Genomic DNA, 27,700 nt, shown 5'->3' with positions numbered 1-27,700 from the left:
TTTAAACTTGAAGATAGATCAGATCAACAGAGACTGTCCACTCTGAGGAGAAGAAAAGAAGAAAATTAAGAAAAATAAACATAGCCTTAGAGGCCTGTGGAAACACTAAGTATACCAAATTAAGCATTTTAAGAGTCCCCCAAAAAAGAAGAGACAGGAAGAAAAAAAACCTGAAGAAATAATGGTTAGAAATTCTCCAACTTTGATGAAAAATATTAATCTACACATTCAAGAAACTTAGGAAAATCCAAAAGAATAAACTCAAACAGAGCCATATAATAGAAACATGGTAGTCAAATTGATGAATGTCAAAGAGATGATGAAAGTTGTACACCAAGATAAGAATAATTTACCATGTATAACAGAACTTAAGATTAACTGGTGACTTCTCCACAAAAACCATGGAGGTCAAAAGCCAGTAGGAAAACAAAATCAAGATGTTTGAAAAAGTTGACTAAGAATTCTAAATTCAACTCTCTCCCTTAAAAATAAATGAGAAATAAGACATTACCCCATAAACAAAAACACTACCTGCAAATGAAGTGAAGGAACACTAAACAGTAACTACAACCCACACAGAGAAATAATGAGCACTGATAAAAGCAATTTTGACAGAGTATAAATGTATTTTTAAATTTGCGACTCATTTCTTCTATATACTTTAAGAGACAACTGCATTAAGTAATAACTATAAAACTGTATTGATGGAGATCATAAAAACATGTTTTGTATGACAATAATAGTATGAAGAAGGGAGGTGAACATGGAGGTGTATTTAAGCAAAGGTTTTGTGTATTACTAAATTATTATTCATCTGAACTAAATTATTTTAAATTAAGACACTATTAAAGATACTATTTAATAATCCTGAGGACAACAATTTTGAAAATATTAAAAAATATATAGTAAAAGAAACAAAAGAATTAAAAGGCACACTAGAAAGTATTTAAAAATAGGAATCAGGAACTAGAGTAACAAAAAGAACAGAAGATATAGAAAACAAATATTATAATGGCAGATGTAAATTCAACCTTAGTAGTAATAACATGAAATGTAAATTGTTTAAATATCCCAATCAAAAGACAGAAATTGTCAGTAAGGATTAAAAAAGATTGGATGCCTGGGTGGCGCAGCGGTTTGGCGCCTGCCTTTGGCCCAGGGCGCAATCCTGGAGACCCGGGATCGAATCCCACATCAGGCTCCCGGGGCATGGAGCCTGCTTCTCCCTCTGCCTTTGTCTCTGCCTCTCTCTCTCTCTCTCTCTCTCTCTCTGTGTGACTATCATAAGTAAATAAAAAAAAAAAAAAAGATATAACCCAGTTATATTCTGTCTACAAGAGACACACTTTTATTATTTTTTTAAGAGATACACTTTAGAGTCAAAGACACAAAGAAGTTGAAAGTAAAAAGACAGAAAAAAATACAACATGCAAGCAGTTAAAAAAAAAAAAAAAGCTGGAATGGTTATCAAAGCACCAGACAAAACAAACTATAAGCCAAAAATCACTGCAAGAAAAGGAGAGCATCATATAATACTGTGTTCAATCTATCTGGAAGATATAATGATTATAACCATATTACACTGAACACCACAGCTCCAAAATACATGAAGTAGGGACACCTGGGTGGCCTGGTGGTTGAGCATCTGCCTTCGGCGCAGGGCATGATCCTCGGATCCTGGATCGAGTCCTGCAGTGGGCTCCCTGCTCAGTGGGGAGCCTGCTTCTCCCTCTGCCTGTGTCTCTGCCTCTCTGTGTCTCTCATGAATAAATAAATAAAATCTTTAAAAAAAAATACATGAAGCAAAACCTAAAATAACTGACTAAAAAAATATATAATTCAACAATAATAGTTGGAGACTTCAATACCTACTTTCAATAATAAATAGACTAGACAGATCAAAAAAACAAGACTGAAACACTATGAACAAATTAGACCTAACAGATACCTATAGAATACTTGACCATCTATAGAACACAGAATATATATTCTTCTCAAGTGCACATATTGTCCATACAGACCAAATGCTAGGTCATAAAACAAGACTCAATAAATTGGGGCAGCCCTGGTGGCTCAGCGGTTTAGCACCGCCTTCAGCCCAGAGCCTGATCCTGGAGACCCAGGATCGAGTCCCGCATTGGGCTCCCTGCATGGGGCCTGCTTCTTCCTCTGCCTGTGTCTCTGCCTCTCTCTCTCATGAATAAATAAAATCTTAAAAAAAAAAAAAAAGAGAGACTCAATAAATTGAGAAGAACCTAAAATCCTATAGTGTCATCTGATCACAATGGAATTAAATTAGATACCAACAACAGAAGAAAAATGAAAGACACACTCTTAAATAATTAATGGTACAAAGAAGAAATCACATGGGAAAATGAAAAATACTTTGAGGAAAATGAAGTGAAAACACATGACATATCAAACTTACATATTATATAATTCAGTAGTACTTAGAAGAAAAGACATTTAAAAATATTAAAGCAGAAATAAAATTAAAGAGAAGAGAAAAACAGGAAAAAAAATGATAAAACCAAAAGGGAATTCTTTGAAAAAATAAAATAAAATTGATAAACCTTTAACTAGACTATCCAAGAAAAAAATGACAGAAGGCATGAACTACTAAAACTGGGAAAAGAGAGGTCTTTACTGCTGACCTTATGGAAATAGAATAAATTTTTAAAAAGTCATTTATAAACAAGTAAACAAATAATGTAGATGGAATAGACAAATGGACAAACATTCCTAGAAATACAGAAATTATTGAAGCAGAATCAAGAGGAAACAGAAATGTGAACAGACCTATCACAGGCAAACGAAGAACAAGACAGAAAAAAAAAGAATATATTAAAAACTTCCAAAAAAGAAAAATCCATGCCCAGATGACTTCACTGCAGCAAACATTTAAAGAATACCAATACTTAAAAAAAAAAAAAAAAAGAACACCAATACTTCACACTTTTCTTCACCTACCCTCTTAAAAAAATAAATAAGAGAACACTTCCCATAAGACCAGTATTACCCTGATACCAATGGTATCCAAAGACACCAAAAGAAAACTGCAGACCAGGGACACTTTGGTGGCGCAGTGGTTGAGCAACTGCCTTTGGCTTGGGGCGTGATCCCGGGGTCCAGGATAGAGTTCCGTATTGATCTCCTTACAGGGAGCCTGCTTTTCCCTCTGCCTCTGCCTCTCTCTCTCTCTCTCTCTCTCTCTCTGTGTCTCATGAATAAACAAAATCTTTAAAAATGAAAGAAAGAAAGAAGAAAGAAAGAAAGAAAGAAAGAAAGAAAGAAAGAAAGAAAGAAAGAAAGAAAGAAAGAAAGACTGCAGACCAAAATTCCTTAATAACAAAGACACTAAGTTTCAACAAAATACTAGCAAACCAAGTAAAGCAACAGCAACCATGGCCAAATGGGATTTGTCCTAAGAATGAAAAGGAGGTTCAATACCCAAAAATCAAGCAATGTAATACACCATATTAATAGAATATAGGATAAAAACCAACTAATCATCTCAAAAAAAAAAAAAAAAAAAGCTGTGACAAAACTCAATACCCTTTTGTAATAAAAACACCTAGTAAACTAGGAAGAAATGAACTTCCTCAACCTGATAAAGGGCATTTCTGAAAAACCCATGGCTAACACAGCTAACATATTTAATGAAGAAAGACTGAATGCTTTCATCCTAAAATCAAGAAAAAAAGAATGTCTTCTCTCATCACTTCTATTTAATATTGTACTGAAGAAGCAGGGCACCTGGGTGGCTCAGTTGGTTAAATGTAGGACTCTTGATTTCCGCTCAGGTCATGATCTCCAGGTTACAGGATTGAGCCCTGCCTTGGGCTCTGAGTTCATTGGAGAGTCTGCTGTGTCAAAATAATCTTTTTAACAAATGGTACTGAGGCAACTGGAGATCTATTTATATATATATTGGCCCCCAAATCATTTTCTTGTATACAGTTGTCACACACCATTTAAAAAAATTGACTGAAAATGGACCATATACCTCAAAGCACATCTAAATGGATACATTTTAACCATAAAATTTAAGGATGGTTCCTTAAAAGAAATCTATCAATGTAATTACAAATTTTAAATTAAGGAGGAAAATATTGATTACTTCAATAGATGCAGGAAAAGTAATATCCTTAATTTGATAAAGTAGTTTCATCAAAAACAAACCATAAACATTAGACCAAATGGTAAAACTTTACTAGCATTCTTTATTTATTTAATGAAGAATGCATATTAAAGTCATCTGGAGAGCTTTAAAACATGCTGATATTTGGGTCTTCCTCCAGATGTTCTGATAAAAATGTTCTGGGATTAAACCTGGGCATCAGTGTTTTTTTTTTAAGTTACTCAGGTGATCATCCAGGTTGATACAAGGATACAAACTATTTCCTTTTTTAAAAGATTTATTTATTCATGAGAGACACAGACTGAGAGAGAGAGAGAGAGAGAGAGCAGAAACACAGGCAGAGGGAGAATCAGGCTCCCCGCAGGGTGCCTGACACATCAGGATCATGACCTGAGCCAAAGGCAGGCGCCCAACTGCTGAGCCACCCAGGCGTCCCCAAACCAAGTATTTCTAATCAACACTGTGCTAGAGGTCCTGTTTATGTAAAAAGACAAGCAGGAATAATAGTTTTTATTCTTTTTTTTTTTTAAGATTTTATTTATTTATTTATTCATGAGAGACACACAGAGAGAGAGAGGCACAGACACAGGCAGAGGGAGAAGCAGGCTCCATGCAGGGAGCCCGACGTGGGACTCGATCCCGGGTCTCCAGGATCACACCCCGGGCTGCAGGCGGCGCTAAACCGCTGCGCCACCAGGGCTGCCCCAATAGTTTTTATTCTTAATAGTAATAAAAACATTCAACTACCTAAAAATGAACTGACCAAAAAATATAAAAATATTAAAAAGTAGCTAAGACAATTTAGTAAAAGACAAAAATTTTTTTAAACATTTCCAATCAAAATCCCAAAAAGATTTTTCATACAACTTGACAAGCTGATGAAAAAATCAATTAACAGGCCCAACTAACTTTGAAATGTAATTTAAAATAGGCTAAAAGTGTTCTTTTACCTCAATGGGGTAAAAGGCAGGTTAATAATTGGTGCTTGGAAAACTGTTTATTCACACTGAAAAAAAAAAGTTAAGTCGTAACTCACCCCAACACAAAAACAAATTACATACAAAGGAGCAAAATGGATGAGGAGAAACACCCTGATATTTTAACACTATTAAAGTACAAGAGTATATGTTTATGAGAATAGGAAACTTCTCAAATAAAATAGAAAACATATCAGAAAAAATGTAAGACAGAAAAACTAAGACTATATCTAAATTAAGAACCCCTACATAAAAGTTTAAAGATAAGCCATAGATTAGGAAAAGATGTTTGCAACACATAAAAAGATTAGTATACAAAATGTATAAATATATAAGATATGTAAAAATTATTATAAATTAAGAAGACCATAGAAAAACAAGCAAAAATTAGACAATTTTAGAAGAGGAAGAACTTGAATGGCCTAAAAACATAAAGATTTTCAACCTCATCACTAGTCAGAGAAATAATAAATAAAATGAGGTATCATTTTTATCAAAGTATTAGCAAAATAGTTTTAAACCCATAATAATAAGTTTTAATGTGAGTGGGAAAAATTAGCATTGGCATTCATTGCCAGGGTAAATGTGGATGGATGACAGTCATTTTGGAAGGGCAATTTGCTATTGTCTATTGAAACTAAAAACTGTACTTCCCGTGTTCCAGCAACTCTATATTCCAGCACAGTGCAATTCAAAGAACTTTCTGTGATGATGGACATGTTCTATATATGCTATCCAATATGACAGCCCTATGTGGCTACTGAGCACTTGAACTATCACTTGTGTAACTGAAGAAGTGCATTTTTAATTTTATTAAATTTAAGTAACTGTAATTTAAATTTAAAACAGTCACATGTGACTAATGGCTACCAAACTGGACAGTACAGCTTTGGAAAAACACTTGCATATGTTCACAAGGATATGCATATGGAAAGGACTTAAAAAGTCTATATACCGAAGACTAGTTAAATAAGCCACAGTATCCCACACCATGGAGTTTCATGTGTTAACAAGAGAAAGTGGACTGATGCATACCAAATAGCAGGATTTCAAAGACAGATGGTATAATAAATTTTATACCCACAAACACTATAGTTTTTACTAGCTAGATTTATTTTGTGATTTTTAAAGTTTATTTGTTGGTTTTATATAAGTGGTGTCATACTAAACAGATAACCTACACAGGTCTGGAGGGATCCACACCAAACTGATAGCGTGTAATCTTGAGATGATACTCAGATGGAGGAACATGGAGAAGTGGGAGTGATGGTTTTGGAAGACATAAATAAGAATCTATTAACATATTATTTCTGTTATTAAAGATCAGCATAGAATTTGAATTTATCAATTTTCAAAAGTGATAATTATGATGGAAAAGAGAAAATGAAGAAACAAAGGGTTCTAACCATCATACCAGAGCCATGAGAATGTCCATGACCTCCATGCTTGAAAACAAATATTCCTACTAGGTTTACCACAAACCCAAGAATTGAAACAAGAAGCAGTCTCTCATGGTGTACATCTGGAGGGGCTAATGCTCTCTAGAAAACACATAATACAAAAAAGGGAATTGAAATAATTTCTGATTGATCAACTGGTAAAAACAAAAAGCAATCTTTAAAATTTTTTAGTTATTTTCAAAATGAAAACCATTCTAAAAATATATGCCAAACAGTCTATAGAGGAAAAAAAAAACAGTGCTCACTTAATGCAGACAAGGTAATAGTTACTATTTTTAAATAAACACCAATATTTAAAAGCATGACTATTTGGTCTAAAACCCATCCCTCTTTGGTATCTTAAATAATACTGCCATTCATTTTAAGTTCATTGATTTTTCAATTTTCTCTCTCTCTTTTTTTAAATATACCAAATATAAAAGTTCACTGGCAAAACTCTCAGGTTCTATTTTAAGAACTCTTCCCAACAGACCTCACTACCCGGATTGTGCCTTTACTTTTCAGAGTTAATGCTTCATTCATACCATTTCATTGTTTTGAATTTCAAGTAGTTTCACATATATTTAATTTTTTCAACTACCTTGTAAGCTCTTCTTTCTTTTTGTAAGCTCCTCTTATACAATAATTTATCTAACCCAAGACTGTCCTCAGTAATAGTGTGAAAACAGCCCACATATATCTTTAGTTCATAAACATTTTTGTTACAGAAATGTAATTTACTGACTCTAATCATTATTTACAATACCTCAACTCCTTCTGAGAAAATAAAAAAAGCAGTGAAGATCAAAAATAGGCCATTGACAAAGCCAGCCAGAACTTCCGCTCTAACATACCTAAGGAAGAGCAAAGTAAACAATTGAATTATCATTTCTTAAAAATCAAATCATAAATTTATATACAATCAGAGATTATAAACCACATTATATAAGCAGCCAGCAAAGTCCTAATATTTATAATATAGTGTTTTATTCTATATATATAGTAGAAATGAGGAAATGAATTATTACAAATTATGTATAATAGCACAATACCACAAAATACATTCACTTCTACAAGCCAATCAAAAGATCTTCTTAGAGTAAGTAGATTTAGAAAGACCTCTTCCACAGAAATGTAAATCTCAAGTCGCCCCTGGACTAGACAAATAGGCACAGAAGGAAAGATCAAGAGATAAAAAGTAGAAGAAAATGAAGGGTTTTTCGAACTTACTGCTTCTTTTCTAAGAACTTCTTATACTTTTTGTTTTGTACCTTTCAGCTTTCAAATCTCTGGAAAATGGAATTTTGATTTGAAGGAAAATAAAATTATTTCTGAGTCATCCTAGAGACAACTTTGAGATTTATACTTCTACAACTCTTTTCTAAGATTAATAAATCTAACAAAAAATTTTCAATTACCTATTTTTAGAATCAATTCTAGCTTCATATGATACTACTTAAATTATTTTTAAAAGATCTGTCTTTTCCTCCATGGACTTCTGAAGCTTTCTGCTTCCCACCTGCATGAAGCATCGGGGAAAGATTTTATTTTTTCCATAAGGTATTATCTGGCTTAGTTAAAGTCATGAGAACCAACTTTAACCTGGCAGTTTTACATGTCCTAACATTATTCAAAGGGTGCTGACAGCAGTTAATTACTCTGGTCCATAAACAAAATAATAGGAGCATCAAAAAATACCGCTTTTTCTAGCTTTCTATGTCAACTTCTAGATAATACAATTTTTACTATAAAAAATGTTTAAAGTAAAGAGAACAAACTCTTTAAAATGTACTCTATTCAGTTACATTGGGAGTTTGCTCTGTCAGTACACTCCAACATAGCATATATTTCTGCACTCAGAAATAATGCATACTTCTACCTTCTAACACATACAAATGAATTAAATTTACATAATATTTGTCAGAACATATGCCTTTTTATCTTTCATGAGAGAACATTCATTAAATTCAGCTTGCTTTCCATAGCAAACACTTAGGAACTTATCTAATATATCAGCAGGGTTACTAACCTAAAATGAAAAGCATTTTCTTTTAACCCACTCTTCTACTCCCATAGTTAATGCAAAAGCCTTTTGTCCTTGAGTTCCATTAGACTTCAAGATCAAAGGTAGAAATGTTTTTCAGGCATCTTTTTGTCTCTAATGTCTACCTCAGTAGGTACTCCATAAATTCTGACAAACTGTTGGTCTAAAGTGATTTAATTAGGCTTAAGATATTTGCTGAACTTGGTTACAGAATTCAAGTGAAAAACTTGTGAAAACTAGACATATTTGCCTTTACAAATGACTGTTTACTTGAACACAGTGAGTCTTGGAATTAAAACATACCACATTCATAAATTTGCTACTGCCTCATTAAGTATGAAGACATCTGAATTCTTTAGCCAGGGCAAAAAAAAAAAAAAAGATACAGTGTATGTACATATATATAAAGGTACGTACATATGCATGTAGCTATCAGACATATATTACTTTTATGCTGGCACTACTATTTCAAAAATAGGAGTGTGACCAGACACAAAGATGATTTTTCTATAAACAAATACAGAAAAGTCTTCTGCCTCTCAGATTTCTTCTATTATTATTATTTTTTAATGATTTTATTTATTTATGAGAGACACAGAAAGGCAGAAGGAAAGTAGGCTTCCTGTGGGGAGCGTGATGTGGGACTCGATCCCAGGACCCCGGGATCAGGCTCTGAGCCAAACACAGATAGATGCTCAACCACTGAGCCACTCAGGTGCCCCTCTGCTATTACTTTTCTATTGCAGTCAGTCGGCTACTGTGATCATACTGAACCAGGGGTGGGGGACGGGGCAGGTATTGGGGATTCATCCTTAGGCTTAGCCTATTCAGTGTCATTTTGATGTACTGGTACTTAACATTTTACTGGCACTGCTACTTAACTACTGTAGCAATGATTAATAGATTCAAATGTTGCATCAGATTTTACTCCCTAATTTTTCCCTTCTCAAAAGAAAAAAGCAACCAAGAAGACAAAACAAGAAACAAAAAGATGGCAAAAAAGGTGGCATATCACTCCTTTATATAAACTAGTTAACGCTGAATAGTAAAACCTGCTTTGGTACTGAAGGTATTCAAAACTATTCCTAAAAACCATCTTACAGTGGGAGATTATGTATTCTAAATAGAAAATAATAGATACACTTAGATTTAAGGAACTGAGAATTTTTATAGTTACCTGTTTATCCTAAAAAATAATTTTAAAAAATTTTTTCTCAAAAACTTGTTAAGATGTTCTAATCAGATTTTTGATATACAATATATATAAATTATTAATTTTCCAACACAAGATTAGAATCTTACACGCAATCTTTCTTTAATGATTCAAAATATACTAAGAATTTTTTTATTGCATAGTCATGGAAAATGTTCTCTTTTGAGCTGTTTGAATTTATAGATATACAGATCCTTCACTGTAGTCTACAAAAACAGTAGAATTAGTGGTTTTTGTCTGACTTTTTGTAATTTTACAAATAACCACATCACTTCAGTTAAACCCCAAATCAGTAAGTTCTGTCACAGAATTTTATATACCCTTGTTTCAGCACTTGTCACAACATAGTTACTATGTTTTTACAGCACTATTTCCCCATTAGAGCACAAGTTCCTCCAAGGCAGAAGCCATATCTTATTTGTCTTTATAAGCAACAAAAGATTAGACTCCTAGTGGGCTCTCAATAAATATCTGAAGAGAACAAGAGCATGTACAAGAGAAAGTGCATGCATGCTGGCTCAAGAACAAAAGCAAAGGTGAAGGGAAAGAGGAAGCCGAGAAGGAACAAGAGTAAAAGAGAGAACAAAAGGCAGTGTGCCTAAGACAGTGGATGGACGCAGGCAGGAGAGAATGAGAGACACCTCAGGGGAGGATCAGTGAGAGAAGGAAAGAGAATAGGAAAGAACTAGGACTAAGGCATTCAGAGAGAGGGAGGGGGAACAAGAAAGAGCCTGAGAGATACAGTGGTTACAGGTAGAGGGAGAGATGTGCAGGAGAGAAAGAGGGAGGGGAGAGTGGAAGGCTGAGGACTCTGGAAAGACCATGAGCAGGGACACAAGGAACAGGGAAGAGAGAACAAGAGAGGGGAGAAGGGAATTCAGGAGAGATGACAGAGGATAAGTATGGGGATGAGAGTGAAAGAGAAAACAGGAGAGGAAAGAAAGGAGAGACTGTGAGAAAGCACACAAGGAAGGGGGACAGAGAGGAAAGGGTCAACAAATGAGAAGGGAGAATGGGGAGCCGGGAAGAGAAAGAGGGGGGAGACAGAGAAAGGATATTATCCTTGAGAGCTGTACACATAAATAATAATTGCACTGCAAAATATTGTATGACTTCAAAAAAGAAAACACTCAGGCAGAATCAAACACTGGACACTCTACTGCTTCCCCCAATCAGAGATGGCAAAAGGCCAACTTGGCCTCTAAATACTACTAGGCTCAGAAGTGAGAGCAGATGTTCCAATATAGTCTCTCCAGCATAGAAACACTCTCCAAATATTTGATTAATTATCCAAATTGAGCAAGAGTATAAAAAGGAGTATTTTTCATAAAAGCAGAGCTGAAGAGGGTAAGTAATATAAAATCATATTAGGAAACAATTATTTTAAATAAATTAATAGCAAAATATCCCTTTACAAAAGAAAAAGAAACATGACTGTTTTCATATAGTGAAACTTTCTTCTTCTAAAAAAAAAAAAATAGGTTAAGAGTTAAGAAAATCCCCCATCTAGCAAAAAAATCTGTCTTACCTCTAAGCAAAAGAACTTAGATACAAAAAAAAAAAAAAAAGAGGTATATGTTGTACATTCCAATTAAAGACTATTCAACAATAGGTAAAATGAATCTACTAAGTTAGGGAAGTGGTTGTTACCCTTGGGGTGCTACATGGGAAGAAACCAGGAGGAGGCATGAGAAGGGGGTTTAAGGGTTCAAGTTACACAAATGTGTTCAATTTGTGAACATTCATGTGCTCAAGATTTGTGTATTTTCTGTATTTCTTATACTTTAATAAAAAAGTTTTTTAAAAGTCTTACCCATAAGAGAAAGCATCATTATCTCTCCATTTTGAAATAACAGATGCTGCCAATCCAGCCAAAATGGCAGTGCTATCGAAAAACATGTGAAAAGAGTCGGAAATCAAGCCTAAGCTGTAAAAGAACAGACATATTGGCATATTATAACAGTAATCAAATAGTGAGCATTCTTCTCTAAATTCTTTAAATGTCCTGTGCTTACCGGGTAACTAATCTTCTAAATAGACAACCCTGAAATATGATACATAGAGAGATAGTAACAGTAAGTTTTAAATATCTGAGGACTCTGACGCCCGTTGCCCAAGAAAAAAACCGAGCTTCTGGTGAAAGAGGGGTAGAAACAAAGCTAGCTGCTACTGGATGAGGGGGGCAGGGATCTGCCCACCCTCTGGTCACTGGCAAAGGTCAGCTGTCACTGAAAGAGAGGGAGAAAAAACCAGCCACGTGCTGCTGGGGGCAGTCTGAAGCCAGGTTGGGCCCAAGATCTTACACTGATAAAAAGCAAAGGTTGCTGCTGTTTAAAGAGGGGTAAGACAGTTTTTCCTTCTCTTGATACCAAGCTGTCGGGAGAGGTGGGAGAAGGGGAAGGAACATTAATAATGCCCATTCTGGAACTCAGGTGTCAAGGGACTGCCTAAAACTAAGGCTCCAGGAGGAGAACCAAATTCTCTCTCCTCCGTAACCGAAGTCTTGACTAGAATATAAAACCAGAGCAATCTACCTCTGAGAGCTGAGCAAGAGCACAGAGATTCCCCTGTGGCAAGGTGTGTAGGACCTGCTGAAAACTGACAATGGAGCAAGAACACGGAGAAAAACCCTCCAGGGTCCCAAACCCTACACTAAACATAAGATGGTAAAAGTCACTTTAAAAAAGCCACTAAAAAATAAGTTAGTGACTTATTGAAATTAACTATCAAGAACAAAAATACAAAACCCAGCTAGTCAACTATTGATCAGACTCAAAACCTCACATTAATGGCCTGACAAAATAATAAGTGTGCACATTTCTGGGCATCAATACAATTAACCTTGGTCCCTACCTTCCCCTGCTCATGCTCTCTCAAATAAATAAATAAAGTCTTAAAAACAAAACAAAATAAAACAGAAAAAACCTTGGTCCCTTTATTTTTTTAAACATAATCCAACACTCAATAAATATTTATAGACACATAAGATCAAAGGGCCAAAAAACCACCACCAACAAAAATCCCACTGTCAAGAGCTAAAGCAATCAACAGAATCAGAATCAGAAAAGGCCTAGAGATTGGACTATGATGGAGACTTTAAAACAAATATGACTAATATGTTAAAGGATGTTGTATAAAGTTGGAGAAAATTCATGAATTGGGGACTTTTCACAGAGATAAAAACTATAAAAGATTCAAATGGAAATGACAAAAACATTTTTAAAAAATCATAATATTGAAGATAAATAATAACCTACATGGGCTTCTGAGCAGAAGGAACACGAAAGAAAGAATCATGTCAAGAGAAATTATCCAAAGTAAAACAAAGAAGAAAAGGAGTGGGGGAAAAAAAAAACAAAACAAAAAACAAAGCAGTAAAAGTCTTTAACAGTATTAAGGAGACTAAAATACAAATATTTGAACTCTCAGTACTGGAGAAGAAAGAATAGAGAAAGTATTTAAAGAGGAAATGCTTGAGAATTTTTAAAAACAAACCACATATTCAAGACATTTAAAATATCCCAAGCTGGGACGCCTGGGTGGCTCAGTGGTTTGGTGCCTGCCTTCAGCCCAGGGGGTGATCCTTGGAGACCCAGGATCGAGTCCCGTGTCAGGCTCCCTCCATGGAGCCTGCTTCTCTCTTTCTGTGTCTCTGCCTCTCTCTCTGTATCTCTCATTAATAAAAAATAAATGAAACCTTTTTAAAAATAAAATAAAATATCCCAAGCTGAGGAAAATCTCTCCACACTTCACAAACTGCTCAATACCAAAAAGAAAGAGAAAATCTTGACAACAGCCAGAAAAAAGAAAAACAAAGATAAGATTAACAGTATATTTTTCATCACAAACTACTCAAGACAGAATAATGGAGTGATGTCCTTAAAGCATTTAAAAAAAAATGTCAACCTTAAATTCTGTATCTAGCAAAATATCTTTCAAAAATGAACACAAAGATTTTTCCAGATAACCAAAGCAGAGAGAACTCATTGCCAGCAGATCTGAGTTAAAAGAATTAAAGTTCTCCAAGCAGAAATATGTTACGATGGAAACTTAGATTTGTGTAAAGAAACAAAGATCACTGAAAATTAGTGGGTAAATACAAAAGATCTTTTTTTCTTATTTTTAGTAACTTTAAAAGATCATTGGAAAAAAAGAGGGAAAAAAACAAAAACTTTGATAATATCAACAAAATTCACAACCTTTAAGTAGACTGACCATGAAAAAAGAGAAAAGACTAAAATTACTAAAATGAGGAATGAAAAAAATACACTACTGACTTTACATAAATAAAAAGAATCATAAGAAAATACTACAGTTACAAGCCAGCAAATTATGTAACATAGATGAAAAAGACACATTCCTGGAAACATTCTTGCAAAAGTGACTCAAGAAAGTTTTTTGAATAGCCTTATAACAAGCTAACAGATTGAATGAACAATTGTAAAACTTCCAACAAAGAAAAGGCCATGCCCAGACAGCTTCACTGGTAAATTCTGCCAAACATTTAAAGAACAATAAATATCAATCCCTTACAAAGACTCCAAAAAAAAAAAAAAAAAAAAAAAAAAAGATGTCAAAAGAATGCTTCCCAATTCATTGTTTAAGAGCAGTATTATTACCCTTATACCAAAATGAGACAACAGACACCACAAGAAATGAAACAGACTAATCTTTCACAAATACACATACAAAAATCTTCAACAAATACTAGCCAATGGAATCTAAGAATATATATTTTAAAAAATACACACTATGACCAAGTGGGATTAATCCCAACATGCAAGGTTGGTTCAATATGTGAAAATCAATTGATCTAATCCATTGTATCAATAGGATTAAAACCAAAAGCCACATGAACACTTCAACAGGTGCAAAGAGTTTGACAAAATTTAACACTTCTCTTTGTAATAAAAACACTCAACAAACTTGGAATAGAGAGAATTTGCTCAATTCTTAAATGGCATCTACAAAAAACCCACAGCACCATTAATGGCCAAGGATTAAATGCTTTCCCCTAAGATCAGATACAAGATGAAGATGTCCCCTCTCACCACTTCTATTTAACATTGTACTGGAGGATCTAACAAGGGAAGTTGGCAGGAAATAAAAGACACCTAGATAGGAAGTGAAGGAGTAAAACTATCACTATTTGCAGATGACAGGATATCATGCATAAAAATCTTAAGACTCTACTAAAAACCTATTAGAATAATTGAGTTTGACAAGATTGCAGGTACAATATCAACATACAAAAATGAACTGTATCTTTGGGGTAAATCCCCAGCAGTGCAATTGCTGGGTCGTAGGGCAGGTCTATTTTTAACTCCTTGAGGAACCTCCACACAGTTTTCCAGAGTGGCTGCACCAGTTCACATTCCCACCAACAGTATAAGAGGGTTCCCTTTTCTCCACATCCTCTCCAACATTTCGGTTTCCTGCCTTGTTAATTTTACCCCAAAGATACAGATGCAATGAAACGCCAGGACACCTGCACCCCGATGTTTATAGCAGCAATGGCCACAATAGCCAAACTGGAAGGAGCCTCGGTGTCCATCGAAAGATGAATGGATAAAGAAGATGTGGTTTATGTATACACTGGAATACTACTCAGCCATTAGAAATGACAAATGCCCACCATTTGCTTCAACGTGGATGGAACTGGAGGGTATTATGCTGAGTGAAATAAGTCAATCAGAGAAGGACAAACATTATATGTTCTCATTCATTTGGGGAATATAAATAATAGTGAAAGGGAATAGAAGGGAAGGGAGAAGAAATGGGTAGGAAATATCAGAAAGGGAGACAGAACATGAAGACTCCTAACTCTGGGAAACGAACTAGGAGTGGTGGAAGGGGAGGAAGCGGGGGGTGGGGGTAAATGGGTGATGGGCACTGAGGGGGGCATTTGACGGGATGAGCACTGGGTGTTATTCTGTATGTTGGCAAATTGAACACCAATAAAAAAATAAATTTATTATTTAAAAAAACAAAAATGAACTGTATTCCTATGTAGTAGTGATATAAAAAATAATAAAAAACATTTTCCTTTACAATAGCATCAAAAAATACATTTAACGAAAAAGTGTAAAACTTCTAAAACTATAGAATATTGTTGAAAATTTTTAAAAAGACCTAAATAAATGGAAAAAAAAAAAACCATGTTTACAAATCAGAAGACAATACTGTTAGGATGTCAATACTTCCTCAATTGATCTATAGATTCAACTCAATCCTATCAAATTCCCAGACTTCTTTGAAGAAACTGGTCTTAAAATTCATACAGAAAAAAGGGGACCTAGAATAGACAAAATATTGAAAATGAAAAGCAAAGTTGGAGGACTCACACTTCCCAATTTCAAAGTTTACTATAGAGTTACAGTAATCAAATAGTGTGGTGCTGGCACAAAAGTAAACCTATAGAGCAATGGAATAGAATTTAGAATCTAGAAATAAACCTTCACATTTATGGTCAACTAACTTCTGACAAGAATGACAAGATGGAAAGAATACTTTTAACAAATGTGTTGATACAATTGGATACGTACAATGAAAAAATGATTTTTGCTCTTATGTCACACAATACATAAAAAATAACCCAAAATGGACCAAAAACCTAATAAACATGAAAACTAAAACATTCACCACCTTGGATTAGGCAATAGTTTCTTATATCAATAAGACATCAAAAGCGCAAGTAACAAAAGAAAAAACAGAAAACACAGACTGGACATCACTGGAATTTTAAAGCTTTTGTTCTTCAAAGAATACTATTAAAAAAGTGAAAAAGGGCAGCCCCGGTGGCCCAGCAGTTTAGTGCTGCCTTCAGCCCGGGGTGTGATTCTGGAGACCCGGGATCAAGTCCATGTCAGAATCCCTGCATGGAGCCTGCTTCTCCCTCTGCCTGTGTCTCTGCCTCTGTGTGTGTGTGTGTGTGTGTGTCTGTCATGAATAAATAAATACAATCTTTAAAAAAAAGATTTTATTTATTCATGACAGATACAGAGACACAGGCAGAGGGAGAAGCAGGCTCCACACATGGAGCCCGACGTGGGACTCAATCCCTGGGTCTCCAGGATCACACCCGCAGGCTAAAGGTGGTGCTAAACCACTAAGCCACCAGGACTGCCCCATAAAATTTTTTAAAAAAAAGTGAAAAAATACACACATGGGAGAAAATATTTGCCAATTATATATCTGACAAGGGTCATTATATTCAGAATATACAAAGAACTCTATTTTGGGTTTTTGAAGATTTTATTTTTAAGTAATCTCTACACCCAACATGGGGCTCGAACTCACAACCCTGAGATCAAGAGTCGCATGCTCCGCTGACCGAGCCAGCCAGGCACTCCCTATATGAAGAATTCTTAAAAGTCTTCAAAAAGATAAATAATCCAATATTTTTAAAAGATACATTTATTTATTTGAAAAAGAGAGAGAGAGCATACAGGAGGGAGAGTCTTAAGTAGACTTTGTGCTGAGCATGGAGTTGGATGCAGTGTCTGATCTCATAATGCTGGGATCACGACCTGAGCTGAAACTAAGTGGTCACTTAATCAACTATGCCCAAGGACCCAACATAATCCAATTTTTTAAATGATCAGAGAACCTGAATAAAGACACACAAATGGCTAATAGGCACATAAAAGATACTCAACATCATTAACTACCTTTCACGGAAATTCAAATCAAAACAATGAGAAACAGCTTCATACCCACTCTACCATAGCAAAATCAAAGATCACTGGTATATTAAGTTCCCCAGCTGTAGGGAGGCACCAGTTTTGGACAAGTGCCACTGCAACACCGAAGGCTCAGAGAACCTGAACTTTTAACTCTGGAGATCTGAAGTGTACTGCTGGCCACTGCCAGGTCTGTCTGGTATTTCAAAGGATTATTGGGTGCTGCAAATAGGAACTGAAGGGGTAAACTTATTAAACCCATTGACCCTGTGATTGGTTGGTGTTTTCCTGTCATTTTAAAGAGACTAAATATGTCGGGGGGATGGGGTTAGGGGCAGATGTCAAAACACTTGTCCGATTTTAAGATGTTACAATTAAATATGAGCTGATTCTCCCCCCCCCCGCCAAAAAAAAAAAAGATCAATAACAAGTGTTGGTGAGGATGTGGAGAAAGCAGAATTCTCACACGCTGCTGGAATATTACTTGGCAATAAAAATAAATCAATGCTAATACATGTAGAATACAGATGACCCTTGAAAACATTATGCTAAGTGTAACAAACCAGTCACAAAGGATCATACACTACGTGACACCATTTATATAAAAAGGTCAGAGTCGGCAAATACGTAGAGACAGAAAGTAGATTAGTGGTTACTTAGAATTAGGGTAAATCGGGACAGGAATTAGAGGGTGATGGCTCCAAGTGCAAGGCTTCCTTTCAGGGTAATAAAACTTGCCTAAAATTGATTGTTGGGATGATTTTACAGCTCTGTGAGTATACTAATAGCCAATCAACTAAAAGCCATTACCTTAAATGGGTAAATTGTATGGTATATGAATTACATTTCAATAAAGCTAGTTTCTTAAAATGATAACTATCTAAAGCAGGGATCAGCAAGCTATAACCCAGACCACCATCTATCTTCGTAAACAGAATTTTACTAGAGCACAGTTACACTCATCTGTTTAAATACTGTCTATCGTTGCTTCTGTCCTCTAACAGAATACAGAAATCATGAGAGAGACTTTATGGCCCTTGAAGCTTAAAATATTCACCATCTGCTGTTTAGACAAAGTTCACTAACCGCTGGTATAAAGCAAACATAGGTGTACCGTATTGTGGAGCTTAAAATATATAAAAGTGAAATAAATGACAATAAAAGCACACAGAATAGATGAAAATAGGAGTATATTATTGTAAGATAAACACATTATTTCTGTTAAAAATTCATATTATGCATGCTAGAATAGCCACCAAAAAAAGTCACTAAAGGAGGAACACAGAATTCTGTATCAATACAAAGCAGATGTTCTACTACTACTGGGAAAAGAGCAGGAAACTCACTCTCACTCAAGACTATCCACATGTACACAGCAGAGTTTTGCTTTCACAGGACGGGCAAAAATGTTGAGGAAAAAAAAAAAAAACCATACTCTCAAGGCCCAGGCTCACAGGGCCTGCCTAAGACTGAGGCTGGATTAAGTTAATGAATGCCCCTAGTCATTCACCACAAACCTAACCCTGAGTGACAAGAAACAGCAGTCTACAGCTTGGGGGGAGTGGGGGTGGGGGTGGGAATGCCATGAATATGGAGAGCTTCTGTGACACATGCAAAAACTTAACCCAGTTATGGCCTGACAGAGGACTATTTCTAGTTATAAATACTATAACCCCAATAATCACAGCTCTTTATTCCTAATATACAGTCTTTGGTCAAAAGTTTCAAGATACACAAAAAAAGAGCAAGAGAAAGAACTCACTGTGAAGAGATAAAGCAACCAACAGAACCAGACCAAGATTCTGGCTCAGATACTGGAACTATCACAATAGTAATTAATATGTTAAAGAATCTATGGAAAAAGGTGAACAAAACATACGACTTACAAAAAAAAAAAAAAAAGCATATGACTTACTAGAGATTTTCAGCATAAAAATATGAAATTTTAAAAAATATTTATTTGAGAGAAAGAAAAGAGTGAGCATGAATGGGATGGGCAGGGGGGTGGGAATCCTAAGCAGATGCCGAGCTGAGTGAGGAGCTTGATCGACATGGGGCTCTCTCCCATGACAATGAGATCACAACCTGAGCCAAAACCAAAGAGACCCATGCTCAATGACTATGCCACCCAGGAGCGCCTGAAATGTTTTTTAAAAAATTAAATGGAAGGGGCACCAGTTGTTTGAGCATCCAACTCCTGGTTTCTGCTCAGGTCATTATCTCATGGTAGTTAGATCAGGCCCCATGAGGGACTCCACGTTCAGTGAGGAGTCCGCTAGGGTTTCTCTCTTTCCCTCTCCCTCCTCCTCTGCCCTTCCTCTGCTCCCATACACGCACTCTCTCTCAAATAAATAAAACCTTTATTACAAAAATTTTTTAAAAATTAAAATTAAATGGAAAAGGAAGAAACAAAAAACAAGTTTATCAGTGCTGAAGAATTCTTCCAATTGGTTTATGAGAGGACTGGACACAGTTGAGGAAAAGAAATCAGTGAACTTGAAGACAGCCCAATAGAAATGTCTGAAAGCAAGCATATCAACAGCTCAATATTTAAAACCAAGGAGTATTAGGGTGGTTAGGAGTACTACTTCTGAAGTCAGAGTACCTGGGTTCAAATCCCAGCTTCACTATTTACTAGTTTTGTGAATCCAAAGTTGCTTAACTACTTGGTACCTCAATTCAGCCATCACTTAAGGTAATAATAAAAAGTGTCATAAATGTTAAAAGGATTAATATATGTGAAACATATTATCACAGTGCTTGCCACATTAAAGCTATATCAATATTCCTATTACCATTACTATCAATAAATCACTATATTAAATATTAATTAACTCATAATATCTAGTGTTCCCAGCATGACCTATAGCTCTTAATAATCTGGTTAGTCTTCCTTAATTATAAGTGCTACAAACTAAAAGTGAAAAACATTCCTCACCTAAGTAGAAAAGGCAGTTTTAAAATGTTCTCATAATTTGGAATAATTATAAAATTAGAAACTGAAGTAAAATACAACAAAAAAATACAATAACTTTTTAAAAAGACTTTATTCTAGAGAGAGAGAGAGAGAAAACAAGCCCACAAAGGAGGCGAAGCAGAGGGGCAGTGACAAGCAGTGCAGAGCCCACCAAAGGGCCTGAGACCCTGAGATCATGACCTCAGCAGAAACCAAGAGTCAGACACTTAACCGCCTGAACACCTAGGTGCTCCCCCAAAGATAATTTATAAATCTCTTTCAAGTCATCACAAAATATTTTGGAAAATGTCTTAAATTTTATCATGAACTTTGTACATCTTATTCAAATATAGATGCAAAATACGGTTTAAGCACTGTCTGTACCCATGTAATACCCAACTCAAAGCAGAATGAGAAGGAATAAATAAAAAGACTAAATGAGAAAACTGATGCCTGTGGAGGACACAGTAAAGGTCTTATTTTTCATGCAATTCTCCGAGATCTGTTATTTAAAATTTTTCCTTGAATAACTGGATCTTCACAACACTACACACTTGAACCTTAATAGTCACATAACACTGAAAAGATAACTTTATTGTATTTTGAAATATGAAAGACCCATTTGAAGAACAGCTCTAGTATTATAAAACCACCAATAAAGACATTATGATTTTATTTTCGATGCTATGATAAAGGACTAATATGGTAAGTTACTTTTAAAATTTGGTTTCAGGGCAGCCCCGGTGGCTCAGCGGTTTAGCTCCACCTTCGGCCTGGGGTGTGATCCTGGAGACCCGGGATCGAGTCCCACATCCGGCTCCCTGCATGGAGCCTGCTTCTCCCTCCGCCCGTGTCTCTGCCTCTGTCTCTCTCTCTCTCTCTCTCTCTCTGTCTCTCATGAATAAATAAATAAAATGTTAAAAAAATAAAATAAAATAAAATAAAGTTTGGTTTCAGGGGACGCCTGTGTGGCTCAGCAGTTAAGCATCTGCCTTCGGCCCAGGGCGTGATCCTGGAGTCCTGAGATCAAGACCCACATCGGGCTCCCTGGATGGAGCCTGCTCCTCCCTCTGCCTATGTCTCTGCATCTCTCTCTGTGTCTCTCATGAATAAATAAAATCTTTAAAAATAAAATTTGAGTTTCAGAAAATTACCTCTCTTTACTGATAAAAACAATGTAGTTGTATTAGAGTAAAACTTGACAATGAGAATTATTACCCATCCTGCCTTAACTTTATGAAATTTTATAACTAAATTTAAAAGTCAATTTCAGTAATTACATTAATTTACATACTTAGTATGCTTATTTTTTCCACTTTATCCATGGGTCTTGACATTTTTACTTCAAGGATTTAATTTAAGGATTTTATTATATATGAGACTTTTCTTTTGGTGGCCATAAATTAGCTGTAGAAGAAGGCAGGGCATTCATTCTAAGTAAATATAAATTTAAAAATGTTTACTGATACACTGATGTACATATATATTTAGTAAAACCTGCTATGGGTTGAATTGTGTCCTCTTCCAAATTCTTAATTTGAAGTCCTACATCTCTACTACCTCAGAGTGTGAGCTAATTTGGAAACAGGGTCGCTGCAGACAGAATTCATTAAAATAAGGTCAGTAAGGTGGACCCCAATCCAACATGACTGTTGTCCTTATAACATGGGGAAACGTGGAGATAGATGTGCAAAGAGAGTAAAGATATCAGATGAGACTTCTACAAGCCAAGGAATGTGAAAAACTGCCAGAGAAGCAAATGGAGCTAAGAGAAAGCATGAACAGCTTCTTCCTTGCAGACCTCAGAAGTAACTAACATGGCCAATACCTTGATCTTAGAATTTTAGTCTCCAGATCTACAAGACAGTAACTTTCTACTGTGGCTCTTTGTTACAGCAGCCCTAGCAAATTAATACACACTATCTTTTTTATGACAAATTCATTTTAAATATATTTAGTAGACACCAAATGTTGCCCTAATGGGGGAAAAATGATAAACCTTTTCTGTATAAACTAGCAATTACGTTCCCTTTCCAAAAGGCATAGATATAGCTTGGGAATTTTAATACTCATCAAAAGGAGATATCAATTTTATTTAAATTTTAAGTGGATTTAATTTTCATTAAAATGTTAACATTTTCAGTATATTATAAAAATACGATTCTACCTGAAAAACCACCCCCTCTTCTAAAATGGAAGAACATCATGTTCTCTTAAAGCATTGAAATATAATCGATTTATTTATTTGTTTGGTTCTTGTTTTAAAGATTTTATTTATTCATTCATGAGAGAAACAGAGAGAGAGGCAGAGACACAGGTAGAGGGAGAAGCAAGGTCCATGCAGGGAGCCCGACGTGGGACTCGATCCCGGGTCTCCAGGATCACAACCTAGGCTGAAGGCAGCGCTAAACCGTTAAGCCACACGGGCTGCCCTTTAAAACTGTTATCTTGACTTGAAAATTGCTCAACTGCAACCATGTAGGCAAACTAATATGAAAAAGTCTACTTAGTTCTCTGTCCAGCTATCATGTATCAAAGGCTACTCATGAGGAATGTCAATTTTATTGCTCATCTTCAGTATCAGCAAATGTTTCTTATTTTGAGTTATCATTTAAATTACATGGCATAAATTTCCTTATAAATATAAACAGCATAGAGAATATTTCAGGCTTTCTGATTTACATACCAAATGTAACCTGATGAAGAAAAATGCGTTGCTAAAAGCAGCATTCTTGTTTTAGGCTCTGATCTTATAAACACTATCAGTTTCTAGTTTCTCTAAGATTAATTTTTAAACTCTTTTAAAACTGACTATTTTCTAAAGATATTTTAACAATGAAAACTTCTTAGGATATAAAAGAGAAATCTGATCATTGAAGCAAAATATAATAAACATGAATAGAACATTTAGCAAAAGAAGCTTTCGGAAAAGGTCTACTGGAGGCAAAAACAAAAGAAAGGAAGAAAGAGAGCCCATAAATTGACACTTAACAGACATATCCATCCAATACTATAGATCTTGTTTGGATTGGATCTTGTCTGGATTATTTATAAAACCAACTGTAAAAAGAAATTATGAGACAATAAGAGTTATTCTGAACACTCACTAACTAGACATTTGATATTAATAAATTCCTAATTTTTAAAGATGAGAATGGCATTGGATAGTGTATAAAAAGGGGAGGGGGGCTCTTATTTTTTAGAGACTCATACTGAAGTAGTTTTGAAAGAAATTATACTTGGTATCTGTGTTAAAATAACCCAGTGGTGGGACAGATAAGAGCATGAGGAAGGTAAAAGCAAGAGGAAATGAACTAGGCTACATTTCATAAATGTTAAATCTGGTGATAGGGACATGAGGTTTATTAACCTCTCTACTTTTACCTATGTTTAAAATTTTCCATAATAAAATCTTTTTTTAAAAGATATATTTATTCATTAGAGACACAGACTGAAAAAGAGAGGCAGAGACAGGCAGAGGGAGAAGCAGGCTCCTCACAAGGAGCCCAATGCAGGACTCGATCCCGTACCCCGGGATCACGACTTGAGCCAAAAGCAGGTGCGCAACTGCTGAGCCACCCAGGCGTCCCCATAGTAAAAAAGTTTTTTAAAGTCTATTGGTAACTAAGCTAACAGTATATTTATAATGGTTGCTAAAGATTAATTCAAAACTGAAGATAAGGAATAATCAAGATTGGATCCCAAGAGTTGGGAAGGTGGAAAAAACTATTAACTACCAATTTATTAGCAAGAAATTAGAATCCTGACATTTGCATAAGTTGCTAAACTAAGGAGAGTTATGATGAAAAACCCTCAACTCCACTACATTCCATTATATAATCCCTTACTTAAAAAAATTCTCAGCAAAATGGAACATTTATCTGCATTTTTAAGGTGAAAAATAAAACCTTGGGACGCCTAGGTGACTCAATGGTTGAGCGTCTGTCTTTGGCTCAGGGCATGATCCCGGGGTCCTGGGATTGAGTCCTGAGTCCTATAAGGGGCTCTCTGCGGGGAGCCTGCCTCTCCCTCTATGTCTCTCATGAATAATAAAATATGAAAAGAAAGAAAAGAAAAAAGAAAAGAAAAGAAAAGAAAAGAAAAGAAAAGAAAAGAAAAGAAAAGAAAAGAAAAGAAAAAGAAAACCTGAAGAAAGCAAAAGTCATCACCAGGAACTGGTAATTAATGTTGTCTTTTGAGAGGGGAAAACTGACAAAAGACTAAGATGAAAAAAAAAAAAAAAAGACTAAGATGTATCTGTTTTAATTCTATAGAAAAATGTGATTAATAGAATCATTTTCTTTACCAAGGAGTTACACTGCAAACATATGCTATGATATACTATACAGAAGTAGGAACAAATCAATGTCCGGTATAGCCTAAAACATTTCCTGAACAAATATTTACTTTGTTAATACAAAGACATTTACCTTTAGAATTATCTGAATTCGCTCTATGCCTAAGGGGAAAATGACTGCAACACCTTTAGTAAGAAATATTACTGAAATTAAATTTTCTAACAGACAATGAAGTACATAGAACAAAAGAGCATAAGAACAAAGGAAACAATACTGAGATACTAGAAAAGAATCATGGTTAGCAGGGGAAAAAAAAGAAAAAAAGAAAACCTCCAGGATGACAGGTGCTTCTAGGCTCTGCTGCTACTCTGGAAAAAAACCCTGGGCCTCAGTTTTTTATCTATAGGAGACTAGCTTATCTCTTTCTAGTCCCACTTCCTGAGCCTACAGTATCCAGATACTCCCTTTCTTTCTTAGTAAAGAATCCTTGACTTTCAGCAGAATACCTGTTTGACTGGAACAATGATGACATCTGCAACTAGGCATGACCAAAATGATTAAAGGTTTAGCCACTAAAATATAAGTCAAAGTCCTCTAAGTCTATCCAGATAAATCTCCTTAAAAGATACTATGTATACTTTTTACCTCTTTTTCTCTCCATTCTGGATAATCCGATGCTAAGGATGGCTGGAACTCAAACAGCCATCCTGGAAATAAAGTTCTGTCTTATTTAAGAAAACATTATTTGGAGATTTTTCTGTAGCTTGAAAAAGAACTTAATCCTAGATGGTACAAAATCACATACTTATACTATATTAACTTGAGATTAACTAGTTACTCAACAATAAATAGCAATCAAAATGAAATGCTAAAAGGAAAAAGAACCCTAGAAGGAAAGATCACATATGGTATTCCTACCTTTCCTACTAACTTCAAAAAATAAGAGAAAAGTTTAATGGTTTTCTTCCTTTCTAACAGGGGTAGTTAGTAAATTTAGTATAGGTAGACTAACTCCATACATTCTTTATTCCCTCATTCTTCATTCAGCACATATGTATTAAGCACACTATGTGCCATGTATTGAGGTGCCTGAGTAAGATAGAAAAGATCCCTACTTTAATAAAGTTTACATTCTAGTGGAAAAGTAAAAAGCATTGGGTATCTAATGGGGGAAAACACACAAAGAGTTTAGCTATGCTTCCACTGATGACACATTCTCACCATCAAAAATGTAAACCAACTATAACTAAGTTCTTCCTCTATTTTTTAAAAGATTTTATTTACTTATATGAGAGAGAGAGAGAGAGAGAACATACACACACAGAGGAGAGATAGAAGCCGACTCCTCGCTGAGCATGAAGCCTGACATCAGGTTTGAGATTAGGACCTGAGCCAAAGGTAGACACCTAACCAACTGAGCGACCCAGGCATCCCTAAGTTCTTTCTTTAAATAATGAAGGCCCTAAACAAGAAGCAGAACTATTTAACATTTTTTTGCAACTAGACCAACTGTTCCTATAAAGCTTTACTTGTGAAGAAAGAGCATGTTTTATCCATCTTTTAATTCTGTAATGGAAAAAATTATTGACATTTCATGTTCATAACATCTTGAAACTTAATTCTTATAGAATGAAAATGAACACAGAAATGACTATGACAAACAAACTGAATTTTGGTGACGCATTTATTCAAGGAACTTAAAATCTAATTGAAACTTTAGGAACAGATAATCCAGTCATATAAAGAAATTGTTGATCAGTCAACAAAAGGGACTAAAAACTGTGATATCTAAGTAAGACACAGAAATCCAGATTATGAAAAGGCCCAAGCAATTTTTAAATCTGCCAAGGCTTCAAGAACAATGTGGCTGTATTCCCAATCCACTGATAAAAATTAATATTGGGGAATAAGTGGATATGGAGGTTAACATAATGATGAAAACCTACTGAATGGTTTAGGTATGACAGACACTAGGTCAGAGATAGATTTCAAATGTGGAAGATACAAATATCACAGTCGAAAAGAGTAAACTGGAGGAAAAACAGATCGTAGGATCAGAGGAAAAAGCCACCAAAGGGCAGAAGAAAAAATCATGTACCACTGACGTTTTCCTTATGTACTGATGCATACTGACGCGTGGCTTAGAAGACAATGGCTTTAGTACAGCTGACCCTTGAACAATACAAGCTTGAACTGCGCGAGTCCACTTATAAGCAGATATTTTTCAATACACTACAGCACCATAAATGTATTTTCTCTTCCTTATGATTTTCTTAATAACATTTCCTTTTCTTTAGCCTACTTTATTGTAAGGATACAGTACATCATACACATAATATACAAACACGGGTTAGTCAACTATGCTATCGCTAAGGCTTATGGCTGACAGTCGGCTATTTGAAGTTAAGTTTTTGGGGAGTCAAACGCTTATACATAGATTTTCGACTGCACAGTGTTCATGCCCCTAAACCCCATGTTGTTCAAACGCCAACTGTAATTTCCTCAATAGATCCCTACAGATCAAAAAATTTACTTTATACCTAACTTTCCATGGAAGAAGTGGTTTAGGTAGTTCAAATATAATTCCCTTGAACAAGGCATTTCACATAGTAATTTACGTAATGGAAGGCCATACTGAAAGATAATGTATTGTAATATAAAGCAACTGTAGCCGAAGTGTACATATGCAACCAAGTTACAGTCTTGATACAGCCAGTACATATGCCACAATATGGCTTAATTTAAGAAGAGCAAAATATATTGTACTACGTATTTATAATAAAGCACGATCATTACAATACAACACAGTGCTTTGAATATGCACCTTACGTTGAAGGATATTCATATTATGGAATACACATATCTGCTTCCCAGAGGTTTCAAAACGGTTATTACATATACCAAGATTTTCTTATGTTTCAATTTTAAAGTGGTGAGTAAATCAATAACC

At 35.2% G+C, this 27,700-nt stretch overlaps 1 protein-coding gene across 1 annotated transcript in view; it reads right to left on the bottom strand.

The window, feature by feature from the left end:
* Positions 1-27,700, bottom strand: part of SLC30A7 (solute carrier family 30 member 7) — a 90,687-nt gene that overhangs the window by 61,296 nt on the left and 1,691 nt on the right. The window contains exons 3-5 of the mRNA XM_072834711.1: positions 11,628-11,741; positions 7,324-7,411; positions 6,533-6,659 (exon numbers count right to left, since the gene is read on the bottom strand). Coding sequence (XP_072690812.1) covers positions 6,533-6,659; positions 7,324-7,411; positions 11,628-11,741 — 329 coding nt within the window. The remainder of the gene's footprint in view (positions 1-6,532; positions 6,660-7,323; positions 7,412-11,627; positions 11,742-27,700) is intronic.

The sequence above is a fragment of the Canis lupus genome, chromosome 8, assembly GCF_048164855.1.
Source record: "Canis lupus baileyi chromosome 8, mCanLup2.hap1, whole genome shotgun sequence".
Classification (NCBI taxonomy): domain Eukaryota; kingdom Metazoa; phylum Chordata; class Mammalia; order Carnivora; family Canidae; genus Canis; species Canis lupus.
The sequence above is the reverse complement of the archived record's forward strand: the minus strand, read 5'-3'. Positions and strand labels throughout refer to the sequence as shown.